A 24953-nucleotide genomic window follows, 5' to 3' on the forward strand; every position below is an offset into this window, starting at 1 on the left:
AATTTCTTGGAAGAATTGTGACAGGTGATGAAACATGGCTCCATATTTTTCACCAGAGACGAAGAGGCAATCAATGGAGTGCCATCATGCAAATTCACCCAAGGAAAAAAATTCAAAACCACACCTTCTGCTGGAAAAGTTATGGCTACGGTGTCTTTAAATTCCGAAGGACTCTTGCTTGTGGACATCATGTCAAGTGGAACCACCATAAATTCTGATGCATATGTGACGACACTGAAGAAACTTCAGCTCGACTGAGTCGTGTTCGACCACATCGGCAAAAGCAGGATGTTTTGCTGTTGCACTACAAAGCATGGCCACATGTCAGTCAAAAAACCATGGAAGCGATCACAAAACTCGGATAGACAACACTGAAACACCCACCTTAAAGTCCTGACCTGGCTTCATGTGACTATCATCTCTTTGGGAAACTGAAAGACTCTCTTCGTGGAACAAGGTTTGAAGATTATGACTCCCTTGTGCACACTGCCAAACAGTGGCTCCAACAGGTTGGTCCATAATTTTACTGTGAGGGTATACAGGCGCTGGTTCCAAGATGGCGTAAGGCAGTTGAGAGGGACGGAAATTATGTGGAGAAATGAAAATATTGTTCCTAAAGGCTGTATCTACACACTGTAAAACTTTCAAACATGTAGGATAAAAGATGGATTTTAAAAAATAGTGTGCATTTCTTTTGGAGTGACCCTCGTAGTATGGTCTCAACTGGTGCCCCATCAGTGGTTCCACGTGAGTCTCGAGTGTTCCTGAAGGCTTTGGAGAAAGTTATGTGGATTAAAGTCTTATTATCATAATATGGCGTGCATAATATTGAGAACAGGGGTTACCTCTCATTTTTCGCACCCCAGTGGAGAATGGCTATTGATAATTATGAAACAGTAACTGGAGAGTTAAATGCAAAGTCGTTGGAAAACGAAGAAAGACGATTAGGGTTTAAAGTCTAATCTACTAAAGCTGTTGGCGAAATGGTGATATGACTGTCATTTTCGAGGTTTCGCAGATGACATCAATGTGCAGAATGGACAGTGCTAGTAAACAGTGAGAGAAATGCAATTTGTTTTTATGTCGAAATTTATATCTTGAAGCTAATAAGCAAAAAAAATGAACCTTGTTGTTGATGTTGAAAAATTAAATGTAATGCTTTGTTACAATAAAATTTATATGTAGAATTTTTTGCCGTTCCTTCTGTAATACATATTTTATTTTGGAGCAGTCCTGCTAGATGCAGCAGTCAGTATGTGGACACAAACGGATGAGGAGCTGCCTTGAAATACAAAATTCTTTCACTGTGTTGTTGGTGTGCCTTGTAACTACGCTCTTTGACTTCAGTAGCAGACGCATTATCATTTACGTTAAATGTTAACAATGTTACAATGTGTGCCCACTTCGAATAATGCGACTATTGGTTCAGGAGAAAAGTGCAATATTTGACTCAAACATCTATCATGTTAGGAATATAGTTATACACTCAGTAAACTGGGAGAAACAAATAAATACATAACAATTCAGTTGTAAAGTCAACTGTATCATTCGGCGCAAAAAAAAGAAAACATGGTACCACTGTTTAACAACTGTAAATTCTCTGCACTCAGCTCCGAAAATCTCGATAGAGGAAACATCTGTTCAACTTGTAGCTGCACCTGTATCGCCTCTCCATAAGGCATAGTTACTTTCCTAGCCTTGATTACCGGAAACTTTTGATTTATAGACAGCATCGAAACGTCTGCGAGATGCTTCACATATATGGCTGCACTGCCAATGCTGTTGAGTTTGCATAAGGAACGACTCCTATATTAAAATACAAATTTTATTCTCTCACAGCAATGTTAGTACGTAACTGCATTTAAAATAAATAAAAACTGCGTAAGCTCAGATTTCGTCGTCATCCTCCGAGCAGCAGTACATCAAGCTCCGCGACTGTAGAATAATGGTGATAACGCAACTGCCAGCTTGAGCATATCACTAATCTACCCACGTGTGTGTGTCCTAACAGGTCTGATCCTGCAAAGAAAGTACGACGACGCGGTGATACAAAAGGAACCATCCTGCACTTGCGTAATTTCGGGAACTCGAATCACGCCAACAGCGTTCTCCTTCCGTCAGCTTGTCTATGCGTTGTTTTGGTAACTCGAATCATGCCACTAGCGTTCTTCTTCCATCATCTTGCACCTATCACATATTCCATCTTCTCCACACGTCCTGCGACGAAGAAAGTACGACTGCACTATTCGATGGAAAGCAGCCTGCCCGCATATGTGTAATTTCTGGAACTCGATTCACCCCAGTAGCGCAGTGTTGGGAGCGCGGATTGTTCGGTATTGGCAGCTGCGCGCACATGAATAATTTTGGGGTACTCAGTCACGTCGGGGAACTCCACACGGCACGTGCATTCTCGCAACACAAGCGCTATTGGTTTGAGGCAGGCAGCTCTTGTCCGTTGGCGATCAGTCAGCCTTCAGCGCGTTAACACAAACCACATCGCGCCTGCCAGCGCAGAGCATCTTCTGCATAAACGCTTCTCATTAGTGTCGGAAAGTGTTCTGATTTCAAGACATTTTACAAGTTGCTAACGAGAAACGAATTATCTAGTCTCACCTGTGTGCTTTGGTAGTTAGCTTTTTGAATCTTTGTGCGTTAAGTTATTCTATTAGACACAGTTCTTGCGTTAACGTCAGTGTCTACAGTAGAGTTCTGCAGCGGGTATCGATAGCCCTTGTAATGCAGGAAATGCATATCCTTCTATTTCCATCTATTGTACTATAAATTTTTTTCCTTACTTTGTTACCTGAAGATATGACGTTTCTGTGTCTTTATATATTGTAATCGTTTTACTATTTATATATATATATATATATGCATTTATGTCGATGTATAATTGGTTGTTTTGTAAATGTTATTTGTATTTTTACGCTGGGTCTTGCCTAGGGAAAACTATGCTATCGAACGAATACATCGATAGGCCGTGTGGAGAACCAAAGTGTTTAGGATCTTTGGTAGTGGGAACTCTGCCGCGTGGAGCGCGGGCAGAGGGGGTCTGGCGGGAGTAGTGCAGTGGAGCAGGTGTGTTGTGTGACGCTCCCGCGAGTTGTCGCGCGTTCGGGGTTTGGCAGCATGTAATTGCGCTCGACTTGCTATGATAGTTTCTGACATGGTGTCGCGGACGGGAAGCATTAGCTGGCGCACATCAAGAGCCCGTTTCGCCTGGTGACCGTGTCGAGATGAAGGCGCGCCATCATCCAGCTTCTGCAACAGCGACGGCCGACAATGAGTGACTGTCGCCACCTCCTCGATCGACGGCTTCAAACCTTCAATCAACCAACAAGGAAGACTGAAAGCACGTAAAGTTTTAGAACTGTATGGCAGACCTCAGCTTTTAAAACTGTTCAAATCACAAAATTACAGCAACGTAGCATGAACGTTTGTTGCTCATTGTCCCAATTGCATTACCAAGCAGGGCCCCTTCCTTTTCCGGAATGAACTCGAGTGTCGTTGAAATTCATACGCCAGTATTAAAGTAATATTCCATTTCACTGCTTTAAATTCAAAGTTCAGTTAAAGTATTCATAGCTGGCTACAATATTTAGATTACACAAGCACAAATTAAGAGTGCGAGTTTTGTTACCATATTTTAGCTTACCTGTGACTGCAGCTCAGCTTGGTACGTACTAAATTTTACTATTGTTAATTGTTCAGAAACATTTAATTCAAGCTCAAAGTTAAATCTCTTATTTCTAAATTGCGTAGATTCAAGTAGCTTTTGAAATGATTGTTGAGGTAGTCCAAGACTAACCGTATTTTACTGAATTTCGATGTGCTTCAGAAAGAAAGCTCACTATTAACTTCAGTCACTAAATTAACTTTCGATTTTCCGGTTTTGTTAATTCTTTTGCCAAATTAAGCCAGAGTGTAGCGAAATTTATTACTTCTGACAAACTTTCAGTTTTCACACTACACGTGTCAACCTTCAGTTGCCACGCTTCTAGTGCTAATTATATGTGTAATAACCTTTCTTTTTCAGTTACTATAGTAATTGTCCATAGGACTGGCGACAGTAATTTCCCCCAAATGTCAAATATCTAATTACCGCTAGTTAATTGTTAACGTAACGGCCGCACATTTACTTTCTTTATTAACTTTACCCTTTTTTAAAAATTAATTTCCACCAGTTTCATTTGCATTTTTCCTTTCATTTAGATGTAACCCTTTTCTCCCCCTTTACCGACAGATTAACTTCGGTGACGATTGCTTTTCCCAAATTTCCATTAGGTACACGCGGTTTAATTTTTCACTGTCATTAAGGTCGATAAGTGAGGGGTAGGTTACATCCTTTGTCTGTGTAGTGCAATTTTCCACAATTTTTAGTATGGATACGGGCTGTGACTGCTGTGAGCTGAGTTGGCGATAACTTCACGCTCAGCTCTAGGCTCTGTGTAAGTATCCTGTCTGTATGTTGCCAGCGCTATAGACTGCGTTTATATCGCTGTCAGTGTTGTGCGCCCTCAGCAGGAGATTCTGTGGTTGGACGGACTAGTTGTTAGCGAGTGGATAGATGTCTACGGAAATGTTTTTCTTAGTGTAGACTCTGTATTGTAGGATATGCAATGCAAAGTGAGATGAAATTTCTTGTAAGAAAACATGCAAGGAAAGGTGTGATAATGGATGTATAGTTGATAATGTTTGGTTCAAAATAATGGTTCAAATGGCTCTGAGCATTATGGGACTAAACTTCTGAGGTCATTAGTCCCCCAGAACTTAGAACTACTTAAACCTAACTAACCTAAGGACATCACACACATCCATGCCCGAGGCAGGATTCGAACCTGCGACCGTAGCGGTCGCGCGGTTCCGGACTGAGCGCCTAGAACCGCTAGACCACTGCGGCCGGCTAATGTTTGGTAGTGGAATTACTGATAACTATATAATTTATGGAACTGGATGTCATATGAATAAGGTAAAATTTCCTTTAGACATCAAAATTCGGGAACAAGCAGGTTGGTACTGGGTAAAGAAAGGGAACAACGCGAAAACAGAGAACACCATGGGAATACTGGTAATAGATAAGAGAGAAATACGTAGAAGGGGCGAGGACCTGTGGCAACAGTCTTGGGAAATGGAAGAAACTGGCAGAAGAACCTTTGAGTTCTTGCCAGACGTAAAAGAAAGGCTAGGGATGAAGTACTTTGAGCCAACGCGGGGACTAATACACTTTCTCACTGGTCATGGGCCCTACCCGACATACTTGTGTCGGTTTGGGAAAAAAGCTACACCCGAGTGTGACTGTGGTGCTTCGGAGGGCACTCCCGACCATGTGGTTTACGAGTGCCCCCTTTTCGATGATGTAGCAATGACACTAAGACAACAACTTCCACACAATAACACATATGACCTATTAAGACACAAAGGAACCTTCGACACTTTAAACAAATTGGCAGACGAGGTGTCACGAAAAGTATTGACGGCATATTGACTGACTTTCACGATTAAGACATATACCAAATGTGTCCCATTACGAGATACATGAGGGTCGTTCACGATTAGTGACATTTACCGAATGTGTCCGATTATCCTCATCCTATACCGCCTACGCGTGGACAGGTCGACTTCTTAGTTGCAATCCGCCACGTGCAGGACTAGGAGGATCAGGGTACACCAATGATGACTAAAAAGCACCGGAATTGACGTAGGTTAGTAGTAGTTGTAGCTTTAGATATAGATATTAAGTTAGGAACCTGCAGCGACAAACAGTCTTGGCCAGCCCAGTGTCAGGGGCACGCTCATCGGGATTAGCTCGATGAGCAGGGCCTAAAGCAGTAGGTTTATATCTATGCTGACACACCTGTAACGCTGCAGGCAGTTAGGAATTAACTAGTAGGAAGATATTAACAATTAGTAAGTAGATTTTAGCTGTAGTCTGCCTATTGTCTTCTAGTATTCTGTCTGTAGCTTACAATAATTAACATAGCATAATATAATAACAATAATAAACAGAAATAGCTGCTGAACATCATGTATGTAGATCAGTTAAGACCCACTAATCACTAAGGTAGTGGGTTCTATTGTATAAATATTAATTAATGCTGAATAAAGAATTTTTTTTTAATACATTTTTTGCTCTTCAACAAAATCTTTCTTTTGCTAACCATATGCCACCTAGTAGTTAGAGTATATAGTAGTTAGAACCTTTTTATTTAGCTGGCTGTAATTGTTGTAGTTCGTGTTATGTACATTTTCTATGAGGTAAGTGACTCATAAAAAAATGCGGTTTCCACTATCGGGAATCATGACTGAAATGAGTTTAGGCAATTAATCGAGTTGGGGGTAGTTTTATATTTTTTTAATTTCATATTTTTTGGATTTGTATCATTATTAGGTTTTATTGCAATTCAGGGCCATTCTTGTGAGTTAATGATTGGAAGTCATGATGTAAATGTACAGCAGTCGGATTTCGTTGGGCTTGTATATTGTGGATATCAAATGAATAGGTTAAATTTTAGTTGCCTTTGTCAGGGAAAATTCTGTAGGTCAGTGTTTAAATATAAAAATAGGTAAAGAGATAGTTTCATGTGCTGTCTTCGAGTACACAGCTTGAAGCTGCAGTAGATAGGTATCAATGTTGTGGGCCGGCCGTGGGGAATCAATAGACGTGTACTCCCCCCATGACCGCTGATCGGCACGAGCCGGTGGCCAGCCCAGTAACTGCTCACCCGTGGTCTAGTAGGAGGTTGCCTCGTGGCATGGCAGGTTGCGAAAGACTTCCCATGGGCCCGAATATGGGGCCTCCCAGGTCAGTCTTACAAACAGGCTCCAGATGTCGTCTGTGGATGACACTGTCCCTCTCCTGGATGCAGTCACTTTCCCTTCTTCAGGGGAAGCCCCTCAGCCTGCAACATCCGGGAGTCACTGAGGGTGGGAATATTGGTAGCTGGGACCTCCAATGTTAGGCGCATTGTGGGGCGCCTTAGGGGTATGGCTGCCTAGGAGGGGAAGGAAGCCAGTGTGCAATCCATGTGCATATCTAGTAGAGTCATTCCAGGAGTAAAACGGGTCCTTCCGGATGCCATGAAGAGTACAGGTTGCAGCCAACTGTAGGTGATGGCTCAAGAGTGTCGCTTTGAAATGGAAGAGATTCTCTCTGTTTTCAAGCGGCTATCTGAAGCGGTAAAGGCTGCTAGTCTTGCTTCCGAGATGGATCTTACCATCTACATCTACATGTCTACTCTGCAATTCACATTTAAGTGCTTGGCAGAGGGTTCATCGAACCACAATCATACTATCTCTCTACCATTCCACTCCCGAACAGCGCGCGGGAAAAACGAACATCTAAACCTTTCTGTTCGGGCTCTGATTTCTCTTATTTTATTTTGATGATCATTCCTACCTATGTAGGTTGGGTTCAACAAAATATTTTCGCATTCCGAAGAGAAAGTTGGGGACTGAAACTTCGTAAATAGATCTCGCCGCGACGAAAAACGTCTTTGCTTTAATGACTTCCATCCCAGCTCGCGTATCATATCTGCCACACTCTCTCCCCTATTACGTGATAATACAAAACGAGCTGCCCTTTTTTGCACCCTTTCGATGTCCTCCGTCAATCCCACCTGGTAAGGATCCCACACCGCACAGCAATATTCTAACAGAGGACGAACGAGTGTAGTGTAAGCTGTCTTTTTAGTAGACTTGTTGCATCTTCTAAGTGTCCTGCCAATGAAACGCAACCTTTGGCTCGCCTTCCCCGCAATATTATCTATGTGGTCTTTCCAACTGAAGTTGTTCGTAATTTTAACACGCAGGTACTTAGTTGAATTGACAGCCTTGAGAATTGTACTATTTATCGAGTAATCGAATTCCAACGGATTTCTTTTGGAACTCATGTGGATCACCTCACACTTTTCGTTATTTAGCGTCAACTGCCACCTGCCACACCATACAGCAATCTTTTCTAAATCGCTTTGCAACTGATACTGGTCTTCGGATGACCTTACTAGACGGTAAATTACAGCATCGTCTGCGAACAACCTAAGAGAACTGCTCAGATTGTCACCCAGGTCATTTATATAGATCAGTTGCAGCATAGTCGATAGGACCGATAGTGAAGCTTTGGTACAGAGCAGAATGTAGGGTCTGGATCAGAGGCTCACACGTTTCTGAGACCATGTAGGCTGCAGACTCCTCGACTAGTGCCGTAGGGTGGTGGAGTTCCGGGTTCCGCAAAATAGGTCAGGAGTTCGTTACGCGCAGGAGGCGGCTATACATGTAGTGGGGCCTATGTGGCGTGGACTGGGCGGTATTTTAGGTTAGAGGGTCTCTAGGAAACATAAAAAGGGCCTCAGTGTCAAAGGATGCAGGTTGAACACGGTGCCAGGTCATCCTCATCACTGCTAAAAGGAAATCTTAAGCTTCGGTTACACGATAAATCAATCAAATCTGATGGCTGTAAATTCAACGAAATCCTTGAAATTAAAATTACAAACAACTTAAATTGGAAGGAACACATGAAAGATGTTGGGGGAAGGACACTTTTTTGTAGTACTGCTGCATGACGTGGGATCCATACCCTATAGGATTAACGGAGTACATCGAGAAAGTTCAAATAAGGGCAGCACGTTTTGTATTATCGAGAAATATAGGAGAGAGTGTCGCGGACATGATACAGGATCTGGGGTGAAAGTCATTCAAATAAAAGCCTTTCTCGTTTCGGCGGGACCTTCTCACAAAATTTCAATCACCAACTTTCTCCTCCGAACGCGAAAATATATTTTGACGCCGATCTAACTAGGGAGAAGCGATCATCACAATAAAATAAGGGAAATCAGAGCTCACAGCTGAAGATATAAGTGTGTGTTTCTTCCGAGCGATGTTCGAAAATGGAATAATGGAGAATTATTGTGAAAGTGGTTCAATGAACCCTCTGCCAGGTACTTAAGTGTAATTTGCAGGGAAGCCTTATAGATGGAGATATATATGTAGCCTGCTTTTTCTGTGAACATGGTAAAGGAGTCCAGTGTGTACACATACAACAATCAGACTCAAATGCTAGCTAATTCTGCATACATGATACAGATTCTAGATGATTAATGTGAGTTGTGGTGCAGTGCTATCACAATACTACGAACTACTGTTTTGTACTTTGAATGCGTATCTAAGGTTTCTGATTCAAGGCACAGATTACCTTTTCATACGATATGTACTTTTAGTTTATGTGATTTGACTATCTTTAAATTGGAATGAGAACACACTGCGTCGAGACACTATTGGCCATACGTGCTATGTGAAACTCCTCGTCAAGACTAGCGCCATCTCTGTATGCTTACAGCACAGCTGGTGAACCAAGGGCGTAGCGCCTCGTGAAATGCATGATATCTCTCTTTGTTAGCTTACAGGTATGCGTTGAGATGTGGTTCTGACACTTATATGTGTACAGGGTATTCCACATTATGTTATTTCTTATCCATCCGAGTATCTCAACTGGTAGTTTTGCCAGGCGAGGTGAGTATGATATCAACAACGTGAGTCCCATGCATTTCTTGGGAGTGTTTTGTGACAGGATGAATCACGCTGTAGTAACATGGAACTTTTTTGAAAGTTTTCTTCATTTATCGCTTTACTGTGCGGGATTGTAGAACAGGGTGGTGACTGTTGTTATAGACAACGCAGCAACTATTTGGCGAGTAATAAAAGTTTGTCTCTCATTATAGAGGAGGCAGTGCTCCTAATTGTGTTATCTTAACGTCAGGCTGCTAATTCAACCCTTTTTTTACACTTGATTTTTTGTCTATTCCACCACTATCTTACTGCTTGTTACATATGACAAGCGTGGCATAACATGAACGTGGAAGGCTTTCCGATGAAATCACTTTTATGCACAGCTGTACTCACAGATTTCACTGCCCCACAACAGCAGTATGATTGTGGATAATGGTAAGGTAGTTGGTACTGCCTGTCTAACATGAAACTCCAATCGAAGAGTAAAAGTATAAAATAAATTTGTATGTTCAGTTTGTGAGGTAACAGGCGAGTTGTGGTGCCCTGGAAATATTGTAAGTTCGGAACTGGCGTGGCCACACAGGCTGCTCAGTGGGTGCAGCCCACTCGGTAGGCCGACCACGTGGTGCCAGATGTTGGCGGAAGCGACAGGGGTCCAGCCGAAGCGCGTGGCTGGAAATTCAATGGTGGCGCTGTGTCGATGAAAGAAACTTGCATGCCGAGAGTTCCAAAGATGGCGGACTCTGTGAAACCATCATGGCAGGCATTTCACAGTTCGCATAGAAATTAATTGTAGCCAGATGAATCATGGTAGCTCAAAAAGAAACATGTAAATTACCATTATTTGCACAACGATTCTGATGGTGTAATCAGGTTTTCAATACCTCTATTAGTTTAAAGTTTAGTATCTGACGGTAAATTATACAAGTAACACCCAGCAACGAGTTCCAAAATCTAAGCGGTTCATCCGATTTCGTCGATCGATGTGTCTTTAGAATGCTATTGGTGTACACCTAAATTGGTATGAATTACAGGCATGTAACTTGAATAGTACATCAGTTGTTGGAGGTCAAAGTGGCCAAATACTATCGATCGCGTCAGGCCATAAGTACTCCACAGTTACACGAAAAAACGGTAGCAGCAAGCTTATTCATCTATATCTTTGTTTATATCCGATATATACTATTCACGAAGAAACTGCTCAAATATTTACTGTGTTTTAGAAAGCACAGAGACATTAGGCTACTGGCCTAATTTTCCTTGCTATTCCTTTGATACACTCCTGGAAATGGAAAAAAGAACACATTGACACCGGTGTGTCAGACCCACCATACTTGCTCCGGACACTGCGAGAGGGCTGTACAAGCAATGATCACACGCACGGCACAGCGGACACACCAGGAACCGCGGTGTTGGCCGTCGAATGGCGCTAGCTGCGCAGCATTTGTGCACCGCCGCCGTCAGTGTCAGCCAGTTTGCCGTGGCATACGGACCTCCATCGCAGTCTTTAACACTGGTAGCATGCCGCGACAGCGTGGACGTGAACCGTATGTGCAGTTGACGGACTTTGAGCGAGGGCGTATAGTGGGCATGCGGGAGGCCGGGTGGACGTACCGCCGAATCGCTCAACACGTGGGGCGTGAGGTCTCCACAGTACATCGATGTTGTCGCCAGTGGTCGGCGGAAGGTGCACGTGCCCGTCGACCTGGGACCGGACCGCAGCGACGCACGGATGCACGCCAAGACCGTAGGATCCTACGCAGTGCCGTAGGGGTCCGCACCGCCACTTCCCAGCAAATTAGGGACACTGTTGCTCCTGGGGTATCGGCGAGGACCATTCGCAACCGTCTCCATGAAGCTGGGCTACGGTCCCGCACACCGTTAGGCCGTCTTCCGCTCACGCCCCAACATCGTGCAGCCCGCCTCCAGTGGTGTCGCGACACGCGTGAATGGAGGGACGAATGGAGACGTGTCGTCTTCAGCGATGAGAGTCGCTTCTGCCTTGGTGCCAATGATGGTCGTATGCGTGTTTGGCGCCGTGCAGATGAGCGCCACAATCAGGACTGCATACGACCGAGGCACACAGGGCCAACACCCGGCATCATGGTGTGGGGAGCGATTTCCTGCACTGGCCGTACACCACTGGTGATCGTCGAGGGGACACTGAATAGTGCACGGTACATCCAAACCGTCATCGAACCCATCGTTCTACCATCCCTAGACCGGCAAGGGAACTTGCTGTTCCAATAGGACAATGCACGTCCGCATGTATCCCGTGCCACCCAACGTGCTCTAGAAGGTGTAAGTCAACTACCCTGGCCAGCAAGATCTCCGGATCTGTCCCCCATTGAGCATGTTTGGGACTGGATGAAGCGTCGTCTCACGCGGTCTGCACGTCCAGCACGAACGCTGGTCCAACTGAGGCGCCAGGTGGAAATGGCATGGCAAGCCGTTCCACAGGACTACATCCAGCATCTCTACGATCATCTCCATGGGAGAATAGCAGCCTGCATTGCAGCGAAAGGTGGATATACACTGTACTAGTGCCGACATTGTGCATGCTCTGTTGCCTGTGTCTATGTGCCTGTGGTTCTGTCAGTGTGATCATGTGATGTATCTGACCCCAGGAATGTGTCAATAAAGTTTCCCCTTCCTGGGACAATGAATTCACGGTGTTCTTATTTCAATTTCCAGGAGTGTATATGTTTATTTAATTTGTTTGTGTATTTAATAACGTGTGTTAGAGCGTGTTTATGGTCCAGCCGTAGGAATATTTATTTAATTTCAAGTTATTTAAATGTAAATCCAGTATTTCGAATGTGTTTTAATATGTTTGTGAGTGCATATTGGCTTGAAGACATTTCGGAAGCGCTCTAGCCAATCCCAGTGTTCGATTGAGAGAATGTATGGAAGTGGCGGAGAAGCATGGAGTACAGGAGAGGTCGGAGGGGAGTTCGGAATGGTGCGGCACACTGGGGAGTCGCAAGGACGTGACGGACTCACAGTCACGGTTGAGACTTGGAGAGTGTGGAGCGGTTCGCACCTGGTCGCGGCAGATAGAAATACTTCTTATTGCCGACTTGTGCACTTCTGAGAGTTCCGTGGCTTCTACAGTGAAGACGTAGTGTGCGTTTAGAAGTGAATATCTCATGAGCTCGGTCTAAGGCGCTGCAGTCATGGACTGAGCGGCCGGTCCCGGCGGAGGTTCGAGTCCTCCCTCGCGCATGGGTGTGTGTGTTCGTCCTTAGAATAATTTAGGTTAATTAGTGTGTAAGCTTAGGGACTGATGACCTTAGCAGTTAGGTCCCATAAGATTTCATACAGATTTGAACTTTTTTTTTCTCATGAACTATGTTTTTGTTCATAACTAATTACGTGCAGTAGGAATCTATTGTTTCCCTGTTATTCAACTTATGTTTTATTTAATTGCTGGACCATCGAAACCAATAAGTGTTTTGCAGAAATATACCATATTCCCAAAAGTACTTCTACTATCATACTCATGATTTGAAGTCGTTAAGATAGTACCTGCAGATTCTATTTAATTGCAAATCTTTCATTTATAAATTTCTACATTACATTCGCAATTGTCGAGTGATAGAAACCTTCGACCATTCGATTCATGTGTATATTCATATTGCATACTCTGGATTCGGCAGTATCTGTCTTGTAATGTGGCAACTATGTATCCCAGCCCCTAGACAACGAAACCAGCCAAAACTTTTAATATTTCAACACTGATCAGGGAGTACATAGCTGAGGGCCACCACCAGTATATATTTATTGTGAAAGCCCGCAAGTTACAATCCCAGGAATGAACAAAACTATCGGTAGTCACGTTTTTTACCCTGTACTAGAGTGTGTACATGTTTCTGTAAATGCTAACAAACGATATTTACAACATGGTGTCAGCTTTCGAATAACTCACATAACAACTACTGTGTGTAGTTTAACAACGCTCTGCAGTTTGCCTACTGGTGTACCGGTAAACTGTCATCCAATCATGATTAATATTGTTAACTGTGTTCTGTCTGCATTTATGTTTAACATGCCACATTGACTCCTACAAAAACGACATACATGTGCAGTATTAAAGCGGAAAAAATATTTTCTACTTACGACAATATCTGCAAGAAATATTATTCCGGCAATGTTGCCGTTCTTATGCACATCATTTAGTATTTCACCATCTCGACAAGCCCTCATTACTTTTAGTAATCACCAACTCGGTATAAATGCTTGTGCAGAAGGGGACAAGCTGAGACTTGCAGAAATGCGAGTTAACACAAATATTTAATTTAGATTAACACATAGGGCATTGCAAGACGTAGCAATGGTATCGACCCTGATATCCACAATGCCATTCTCGCAACACAGACGGCAGACTTTGAACGGAGCAACAGCGCTTGGCTGAGAAATAATTCAGGTGCAAAAAAGGGCAGCTCGTTTTGTATTATCACGTAATAGGGGAGAGAGTGTGGCAGATATGATACGCGAGTTGGGATGGCAGTCATTAAAGCAAAGACGTTTTTCGTCGCGACGAGATCTATTTACGAAATTTCAGTCCCCTACTTTCTCTTCCGATTGCGAAAATATTTTGTTGAGCCCAACCTACATAGGTAGGAATGATCATCAAAATAAAATAAGAGAAATCAGAGCTCGAACAGAAAGGTTTAGGTGTTCGTTTTTCCCGCGCGCTGTACGGGAGTGGAATGGTAGAGAGAGTATGATTGTGGTTCGATGAACCCTCTGCCAAGCACTTAAATGTGAATCATGTAGATGTAGATGTAGATGTACTCTTGATTGCAGGCTACTCAGTGAAATGACGATTAGCTCTTCCTCGAGAGCTGTTCGGACGTAGACCTACACCTAACCTCTGGCAGCTAGTCATTTACACTGAACGAATCTTGTTCTCCATTTACATAATAGCCATATACACATACATATACATACACGTCTGCATAAAGAGCTATACTTGTTGACGAGTACATCTGCGTTTCGTCGTATCCTATCAGTTTTACCGTTTTACGGATTTGGCATCCTACCAATGTATTTGTACACCCTATGCTACCAATTTCCAGATTTAGTGTCACCCATTTAACATTTGGCAGGTATGCTATGATATTATTATTTTACACTCCTGGAAATGGAAAAAAGAACACATTGACACCGGTGTGTCAGACCCACCATACTTGCTCCGGACACTGCGAGAGGGCTGTACAAGCAATGATCACACGCACGGCACAGCGGACACACCAGGAACCGCGGTGTTGGCCGTCGAATGGCGCTAGCTGTGCAGCATTTGTGCACCGCCGCCGTCAGTGTTAGCCAGTTTGCCGTGGCATACGGAGCTCCATCGCAGTCTTTAACACTGGTAGCATGCCGCGACAGCGTGGACGTGAACCGTATGTGCAGTTGACGGACTTTGAGCGAGGGCGTATAGTGGGCATGCGGGAGGCCGGGTGGACGTACCGCCGAATTGCTCAACACGTGGGGCGTGAGGTCTCCACAGTACATCGATGTTGTCGCCAGTGGTCGGCGGAAGGTGCACGTGCCCGTCGACCTGGAACCGGACCGCAGCGACGCACGGATGCACGCCAAGACCGTAGGATCCTACGCAGTGCCGTAGGGGACCGCACCGCCACTTCCCAGCAAATTAGGGACACTGTTGCTCCTGGGGTATCGGCGAGGACCATTCGCAACCGTCTCCATGAAGCTGGGCTGCGGTCCCGCACACCGTTAGGCCGTCCTCCGCTCACGCCCCAACATCGTGCAGCCCGCCTCCAGTGGTGTCGCGACAGGCGTGAATGGAGGGACGAATGGAGACGTGTCGTCTTCAGCGATGAGAGTCGCTTCTGCCTTGGTGCCAATGATGGTTGTATGCGTGTTTGGCGCCGTGCAGGTGAGCGCCACAATCAGGACTGCATACGACCGAGGCACACAGGGCCAACACCCGGCATCATGGTGTGGGGAGCGATCTCAGACACTGGCCGTACACCACTGGTGATCGTCGAGGGGACACTGAATAGTGCACGGTACATCCAAACCGTCATCGAACCCATCGTTCTACCATTCCTAGACCGGCAAGGGAACTTGCTGTTCCAACAGGACAATGCACGTCCGCATGTATCCCGTGCCACCCAAAGTGCTCTAGAAGGTGTAAGTCAACTACCCTGGCCAGCAAGATCTCCGGATCTGTCCCCCATTGAGCATGTTTGGGACTGGATGAAGCGTCGTCTCACGCGGTCTGCGCGTCCAGCACGAACGCTGGTCCAACTGAGGCGCCAGGTGGAAATGGCATGGCAAGCCGTTCCACAGGACTACATCCAGCATCACTACGATCGTCTCCATGGGAGAATAGCAGCCTGCATTGCTGCGAAAGGTGGATATACACTGTACTAGTGCCGACATTGTGCATGCTCTGTTGCCTGTGTCTATGTGCCTGTGGTTCTGTCAGTGTGATCATGTGATGTATCTGACCCCATGAATGTGTCAATAAAGTTTCCCCTTCCTGGGACAATGAATTCACGGTGTTCTTATTTCAATTTCCAGGAGTGTATATTGTCGAAGTACCTTACTCAGCTTTTTTTTTTTTTTTTTTTTTTTTTGCTCTGATGATCTTTATGCAATGATCGATCCGAAAAGATCGATCAAGTGAAACCTAATTTGTGCCTTTCTCGCATGAGATCATCAAATCCATAGATTAGGATAGTCTGGTTGATGCAGTATGTCTTGACTTCCGAAAACCGTTTCACTCAGTATCACACGAAAAGCACTTTCACATCGTTTATCAAACAAATTTGCGGCTGGATTGAAGATTTCTTGGTAGTGAGGATACAGCGTTTTACCTTGGACGCTGTGTCATTGATGGAAATAGAAGTAGGTTCAGGTACCAGGGAATTGTGCCGGGACCCTTTTCATTCATTGTGTATGGGCCATTTTTGTTAACTGTATATTATAACGATCTGTCAGAAAATATTAATATTAACATCAGAGTTTTTACATATGATGCAGTTATCTAAGTGAACAAATGCGCAAATAATCTGCTAGATCTTCATAAGAATTCAATGTGGTACAAAGAGTGGTAACTTGTTTTATATTTTCAAGAAAGTTAGGCTGTACACTTCAGAAAACGTAGAAAAGTCGTGTGTTGTAACTACAACATTATCGAATTGTGAATGCAAACGATCGACCCGTACCAACACCTGATTGTCAGCAGCTGGTGGTCCTCTGATTTAGCATTGCTGACTCTCGATCTCAGGGCCGCGCGTTCGATTCCCAGGCCGGGTAGAGGATTTTCGTCGCTCGGTACTGGTTGTGTGTGTTTTCCTCATCATCGTTTCATCATCATCGACTCGCAAGACACCGCAGTAGCGTCAACTTAAAAAAAAGGACTCGCACCAGGAGACAGAATTCTCCAGAGGGGTGATCCCGGTCATAAATGCCCTATCTACACCTCATTTCAGTACCTGGGTGTTGCATTTTGTAGCGAAATGAAATGGAATATCACAAAGGTTCAATCATTGGTAAGGCAGCTGGGAAAATGCAGTCGTTCTACAAAACGAGACCGCTGACATACGACTTGTGGGTCCCATCTTAGAATACTGCTGAAGTATGTGGGAACCACACCAAAGAGGAGTGACAGCGGATACTGTATGTAGTCAATGAAGGACGACACGAATGCTCACAAGTGTGTCTAACTAGTGGGAGAGTGTCACAGAGATGCTGTGAAATCAGATCTGGTACACGCTTGAGGATAGAAGGCTACAACCCCGTGAAAATCTTGTAACAAAATTAAGTGAAGACTCTAAAAATATTATCCGTACCTCAAAGCTCATCGTTCCCGTAGCGAGTGTGAACATAAACTTAGACTAATTACAGCAAGCAGAGAGACATACAGTCATTCGTCCAGCGCGCCGCGCGTGATGTGAACCGGAGGAAACCGCAGAAAATGATTCAGATGGCTCTGAGCACTATGGGACTTAACATCTGTGGTCATCAGTCGCATAGAACTTAGAACTACTTAAGCCTAACTAACCTAAGGACATGACACACCCATGCCCGAGGCAGGATTCGAACCTGCGACTATAGCGGTCGCGCGGTTCCAGACTGAAGCGCCTAGAACCGCTCGGCCACCTCGGCCGGCGAAACCGCAGAATGTGCTATCGTGCTAAGCAACCTTTAACACGTACCTCACAGTGGTTTGCAGAGTATGTGCACAAGAGGAATCGTATACGATTTTGAGCAGCATCTTCTTGACTGTGGTACTGCCTGCGTCCGACGTATGATGATATTTCGGCAGCAGTTTCCCTGAAGCTACACTCGTGGTCTAGGAGTAGCAACTTTGATCAATAATCAAACCATCCTCAGGGACGAGTTCAGACCCCCAAACTGCTTAACCTTTAAATAGAAATCGTCCGTAGTGGTGGCTGCAGACTTGTCGCATAAGAAGTCACCCTAATTCAGCCAACGACCTTGTCAAAGAAGACGGAGAAGCAGACAAACGTTGAGATCAGTCCTTGGCCTGTGGGTAGGAAACTGCCCTAAAGGCGGAATAATCAGCAATGATCAACGGCATTAGGATGCAGAAGGCAATGGGAACCACTGAATTACAGACACATAATGTGTATCCATGTGACATGTGGACTGTAATTAAAAAAAGTGTTGTGATGATCTCTCCATTGGCAAAACATTCCGGAACAGACACCCATTCGGATCTCCGGGAGTAGACTGCCAAGGAGATGGTGACCATGAGAAAAAGACTGGATAATCAAAGAAAGGGATAACGTTCTACGAGTGGGGCGTGGAATGCCAGAATTTTCAACAAGGTAGCGAAGCTAGAAAATCTGAAAAGGCTCAATCTGGGTTTACTTGGCGTCAGTGAACTGGAAAGGATACAAGGATTTCTGGTCAGATGATTATAGAACAATAGCAGCAGAAAATGGTACAATGGGCGTAAGACTCGTTTTCAAAAAATGGTTCAAATGGCCCTAAGCACTATGGGACTTAACGCCTGAGGCCATCAGTCCCCTAGACTTAGAAGTACTGGTTCCTGACTGACCTAAGGACATCACACACATTCATGCCCGAGGCAGGATTCGAACTGCGACCGTAGCAGCAGCGCGGTTCCGGACTGAAGCGCATAGAACCGCTCGGCCACAGCGGCCGGCGACTCGTTATCAGTAGGATTCCCGTCAGAATCAACAGCAAATTAACACCGACTACGATAGTTCAGGTACACACGCCGAAATCGCAAGCGGAAGATGAAAAGTATACGAGGCTATTGAACGGGGAATTCAATACATAAAGGGAGGTGAAAGTCTAATAGTCATGGAGGACTGGAATGCAGTTAAGGGCAAGGAGTAGAAAAAAGAGTTACAGTGGAATGTAATGTGGGCTTGGTTCTATGAATGAGAGAGGAGAAAGACTAATTGATATCTGCAGTAATTTCAGCTAGTAATAGCACAAACTCTGTTCAAGAATAACAAGAGAAGGAGATATACTTGGAATAGGTGGGGGGTACGGTAATATTCCAGTTTGAATACTTCATGGTCAGGCAGAGATTCCAAAATCAGATACTGGATTGTAATGCCTACCCAAGAGAATATATAAAGCTCACGATTTAGTAATGGTGATCAGTAGTCAATACTTTAGCTGATCGGTAAAAGAAGGAAGTTAAAAAAGTTTAGGGAAATTCAGGGATACAGAAATACAAGTCATTTAGGAAATAAATAAATAGCAAATGCAGGAAAGCAAAGACGGAATGGCTACATGAAAAATGAGAAGAAATCGGAAAAGAAATGTTGTAGGAAGCACTGACTTAGCATATATAAAAGTCCATACAACCTCTGATGAAATTTAAAGCATGGGTGGTAACATTAAGAGTGCAATGGGAATTCCACTGCTACATGCAGAGAAGAGAGCGGATGGGTGGAAAGGCTACATTGAAGACCTCTATGAGGGGGAAGATTTGTTTGATGTGATAGAACAAGAAACAGGAATCGATATAGAAGAGATAAGGGATCTAGAATTTAAAAGAGTTTAGGAAGGGATAGATAATGTTCTATCAGAATTTCTGAAGGCATTGAGGGAGTTGCAATAAAACGACTATTCCTTTGGTATGTAGAATGTATGAGTCTTGCGATATATCATCTCACTTGCGGAAAAACATACTCCACACAATTCCGAAGGTTCCAAGAGCTGAAAAGCGTGAGAATTATCGCATAATCAGCTCAACAGCACATGCATCCAAGTTGCTAACAAGAATAATACACAGAATAATGGAAAGAAAATTGAGGAGGTATTAGATGATGATTAGTTTGGTTTTAGGAAAGGTAAAGGCACCATAGAGGCAGTTCTGACGTTGCACTTGATAATGGAAGCAAGAATAAATAAAAATCACAACACCCTCATAGGATCTATCGGCCTGGAAAAACCGTTCGACAGTGTCAAATGATGCAACATGTTCGAAATTCTGAGAAAAGTAGGGGTAAGCTACAAGGAAAGATGGGTAATATATAGCATGTATAAGAGCTAAGAGGGAACAATAAAAGTGCGGCTGTAGTCTTTCGCCCCCACTGCTCAATCTGTGCACTAGAGAAGCAATGACGGAAATAAAAGAAACATTCAAGAGTGGAATTAAAATCCAACATAAAACGATGTCAGTGACACGGTTTGCTGATGTCATTGCTATCCTCAGTGAAAGTGAAGAAGAATAACAGGATGTGGTGAATGGAGTGAACAGTCTACTGACAGTACACCATACAGATTGAAGGTAAATTGAAGAAAGACGAAGGTAACGAGAAGTAGCAGAAATGAGAACAGTGAGAAACGTAAAATCAGGATTGATGGTCACGAAGTAGATGAAGTTAAGGAATTGTGATACCTAGGCAGCAGAATAACCAATGACGGACGGAGGAAGGAGGACATCAAAAGCAGACTAGCGATGGCAAAAAGAGCGTTCCTGACCAAGAGAAGTCTGTTAGTATCAAACACAGGCCTTAAGTGTAGAAGAAATTGCTGGAATTGTACGAATGGAATAGATCGTCGCATGATAGTGAAACGTGGATTGTGGAAAAACCGTAACAGGAGAGAATCGAAGCATTTGAGATGTGGTGCGGGAAATTAATGTTAAAACTTAGGCGGACTGATAAGGTCTTGAATTTTAATTCCACTCTTGAATGTTTTAAATTTAGCGTTTGAGAAATCTTTCACGCAGGAGGATCGTACAAACATACCACCGTTTCAGTCTCGTACAGATTCCCGTATGGAGGACACAGTCATAGACATCCCTGAGGTTGTGAAGCAGCTGAATGGGTTGAAAATAAATAAATCGCCAGGTCCTGATGGGATTCCAATTCGGTTTTACAGAGAGTACTCTACTGTATTGGCTCCTTACTTAGCTTGCATTTATCGCGAATCTCTTGCTCAACGTAAAGTCCCGAGCGACTGAAAAAAAGCGCAGGTGACGCCTGTATATAAGAAGGGTAGAAGCACGGATCCTCAAAATTACAGACCAATATCCTCAACATCGGTTTGTTGCAGGATTCTCGAACGTATTCTCAGTTCGAATATAATGAATTTCCTTGAGACAGAGAAGTTGCTGTCCATGCATCTGCACTGCTTTAGAAAGCATCGCTCCTGCGAAACGCAACTCGCCCTTTTTTCACATGATATTTTGCGAACCATGGATGAAAGGTATCAGACGGATGCCATATTCCTTGACTTCCGGAAAGCGTTTGACTCGGTGCCCCACTGCAGACTCCTAACTAAGGTACGAGCATATGGGATTGGTTCTCAAGTATGTGAGTGGCTCGAAGACTTCTTAAGTAATAGAACCCAGTACGTTGTCCTCGATGGTGAGTGTTCATCGGAGGTGAGGGTATCATCTGGAGTGTCCCAGGGGAGTGTGGTAGGTCCGCTGTTGTTTTCTATCTACATAAATGATCTTTTGTATAGGGTGGATAGCAATGTGCGGCTGTTTGCTGATGATGCTGTGGTGTACGGGAAGGTGTCGTCGTTGAGTGACTGTAGAAGGATACAAGATGACTTGGACAGGATTTGTGATTGGTGTAAAGAAAGGCAGCTAACTCTAAATATGGATAAATGAAAATTAATGCAGATGAATAGGAAAAAGAATCCTGTAATGTTTGAATACTCCATTAGTAGTGTAGCGCTTGACACAGTCACGATGATTAAATATTTGGGCGTAACATTGCAGAGCGATATGAGGTAGGACAAGCATGTAATGGCAGTTGTGGGGAAGGCGGATAGTTGTCTTCGGTTCATTGGTAGAATTTTGGGAAGATGTGGTTCATCTGTAAAGGAGACCGCTTGTAAAACACTAATACGACCTATTCTTGAGTACTGTTCGAGCGTATGGGATCCCTATCATGTCGGATTGAGGGAGGACATAGAAGCAATTCAGAGGCGGGCTGCTGGATCTGTTACTGGTAGATTTCATCATCACGCGAGTGTTACAGGAATGCTTCAGGAACTCGGGTGGGAGTCTCTAGAGGAAAGGAGGCGTTCTTTTCGTGAATCGCTACTGAGGAAATTTAGAGAACTAGCATTTGAGACTGACTGCAGTACAATTTTACTGCCGCCAACTTACATTTCGCGGAAAGACCACAAAGATAAGATAAGAGTGATTAGGGCTCGTACAGGGGCATGTAGGCAGCCAATTTTCCCTCGTTCTGTTTGGGAATGGAACCGGGAGAGAAGATGCTAGTTGTGGTACGAGGTACCCTCCGCCACGCACCGTATGGTGGATTGCGGAGTATGTATGTAGATGTAGATGTAGATGTAAGGAATGAGGGGATCCTACGCAGAATCCACATGGAAAACACTGACAGGAAGAAGGTAGAGAATGATGGGACATGTGTTAAGGACATCAGGGGATAATTTCCGTGGTAATAGAGGGAGTTGCAGAAGGGCAAAAGCTATAGAGGAGGACAGAGATTGGAATACATCCAACAAATAATTGAGGACATAGGGTGAAACTGTTACTCTGAGACGAAGAGGTTGGCACAGTAGAGGAATTCGTTGCAGGCCGCATCAGACCAGTCGGGATACTGATGGTTCAAAAAAAAAATAAAAAAGGTATGTAGCACTTCAAAAATGGTTCAAATAGCTCTGAGCACTATGGGACTTAACATCTGTGGTCATCAGTCCCCTAGAACTTAGAACTACTTAAACCTAACTAACCTAAGGACATCACACACATCCATGCCCGAGGCAGGACTCGAACCTCCGACCTTAGAGGTCACGCGGTTCAGGACTGAAGCGCCTAGAGCCGCACGGCCACACCGGCCGGCTATGTAGCACTAATTATGTAAAATTTTCTTTGTATGTCAGAGATTTCACTTACACCCTTTATTTCATACATTTATTGGTGGAAAGACTATATTACGTTGAAGAGTTGCGTCACAATATTATAAGCAGTGAGCACACTGGTTGCAGCTTTCTTGCCTCCCTCCTCCCCTTTTCCCTTTTTTCCCACAACACTATTTTCTCACAAGAAGCGACTTCTATGTTAGACATATTTCATTTCATATGCAAGCAACAGAAAACGCCTAATGATGAGCAAACCCTGCACAAAACACGCAGCAAAGTATCAAATTAAAACGTTAAGAAATAGTGTTCTTGGTATCAGAACAAACATAACAATCACGATACCCACGCTTAGCGACTACGAGCATAATCAGTCAGCATGAAGAAACAGTGAAAACATGTCAACTGCATTCTGATGAATCCTGAGTACTATTGTGAACCCATGTCCACTTTCTAAACGGCCGAGCGAGGTGGCGCAGTGGTTAGAGCACTGGACTCCCATTCTGGAGGACGAAGGTTCAGTCCCGCGTCCGGCCATCCTGATTTAGGTTTTCCGTGATTTCCCTAAATCGCTCCAGGCAAATGCTGGGATGGTTCCTTTGAAAGTGCACTGCCGAATTCCTTTCGCATCCTTTCCTAATCAGACGAGACCGATGACCTCGCTGTTTTAGTCTCTTCCCCCAAACAACGCAACGCAACTTTCTAAACGCGCAACGGAATCTGTAGGAACCGACTTTACAACGCCGCAACGCTGGTGGTCTTTTGCTAATACAGCAGTGGTTCACAGCAGTGGGCTAGACTCACCTGAAGATGTCTCCGTAGCGACTGTGCAGTTCCGTGAGGCGGCCCACCAGCACGGGCATCTTGTAGAAGCTGAGCGCGTTTCCCAGCAGCGGCAGAGTCGGGGGTCCTGGGATCGACGTCCGGCGGCGGGTGGCCCACAGCCAGGCTGCGACTGCCAACAGCCCGGCACACAGCGAGACCAGCAGCACACAGACGGCGAACACAGCACTCATGGTTCAGCGCGGAAGAGAGCTGCGCCACAACTCCCTCCTCTATTTATACGCCGTCAATGCGGTCACCCCTCCCCCTGCCGCTGTCCTTTGAACTGTCCTTGCAGGACGTCTCCGGCCGCTGACTGCATACAAGTGCAAAACCGGTTGCAACTAAATAACATTACTTCCGTCTCAGGGACGTTTCAGCCAGTTAAGCGCGGGAAAAACTTTGTACGAAACTGGACTAACTCCTAACCGGAGAAGAAACTCGGATAACTTATCCGGTAATTTCTGCCCGGTTAGCGAACTTAACCGGGCAATGACTTTTCAAGATGGCAGGCATAGTGACAGATGCAGACAGCTATGACGATATTTTGGCGCAAGTGTTCGTGAGAATATGAGGAAGGAGAAGAAAATGAGACGACGCCGATTCCGAATTTATATCCAGTTATCGCTTATCAAAGGAAACCGTGCTCCGTGTTTTCAGATTTGTATATAAGAAACTGGAGCATATGACGGACAAGCGAGACTATTTTTCCGTTTTCTTCAATAATGCTTTTCATTTATAGTAATATGCATTTGATTTCAGTACATCGTTAATTCCGTCGTGTTATTTATGTAAGTCAGGCATATTAAAACGACGATTCGTAGGAAAATAATCTTGTTTATCTGGTGTGTGTTAACTTAGAGAAAGCTTTTGACAATGTTGACTGGAATACTCTCTGTCAAATTCTGAAGGTGGCAGGGGTAAAATACAGGGAGCGAAAGGCTATTTACAATTTGTGCAGAAAACAGATGGCAGTTATAAGAGTCGAGGGACATGAAAGGGAAGCAGTGGTTGGGAATGGAGTGAGACAGGGTTGTAGCCTCTCCCCGATGTTATTCAATCTGTATATTGAGCAAGCAGTAAAGGAAACAAAAGAAAAGTTCGGAGTAGGCATTAAAATCCATGGAGAAGAAATAAAAACTTTGAGGTTTGCCGATGACATTGTCAGAGACAGCAAAGGACTTGGAAGAGCAGTTGAACGGAATGGACAGTGTCTTGAAAGGAGGGTATAAGATGAACCTCAACAAAAGCAAAACGAGGATCATGGAATGTAGTCGAATTAAGTCGGGTGATGCTGA

At 44.3% G+C, this 24953-nt stretch overlaps 1 protein-coding gene across 1 annotated transcript in view; it reads right to left on the reverse strand.

The window, feature by feature from the left end:
• LOC126416873 (cytochrome P450 4C1-like) overlaps window positions 1–23849 on the reverse strand; it is a 150091-nt gene extending 126242 nt beyond the window's left edge. The window contains exon 1 of the mRNA XM_050084756.1: window positions 23638–23849. Coding sequence (XP_049940713.1) covers window positions 23638–23849 — 212 coding nt within the window. The remainder of the gene's footprint in view (window positions 1–23637) is intronic.
• Window positions 23850–24953: the final 1104 nt, after the last annotated feature.

Source organism: Schistocerca serialis, chromosome 8, assembly GCF_023864345.2.
Source record: "Schistocerca serialis cubense isolate TAMUIC-IGC-003099 chromosome 8, iqSchSeri2.2, whole genome shotgun sequence".
NCBI lineage: Eukaryota > Metazoa > Arthropoda > Insecta > Orthoptera > Acrididae > Schistocerca > Schistocerca serialis.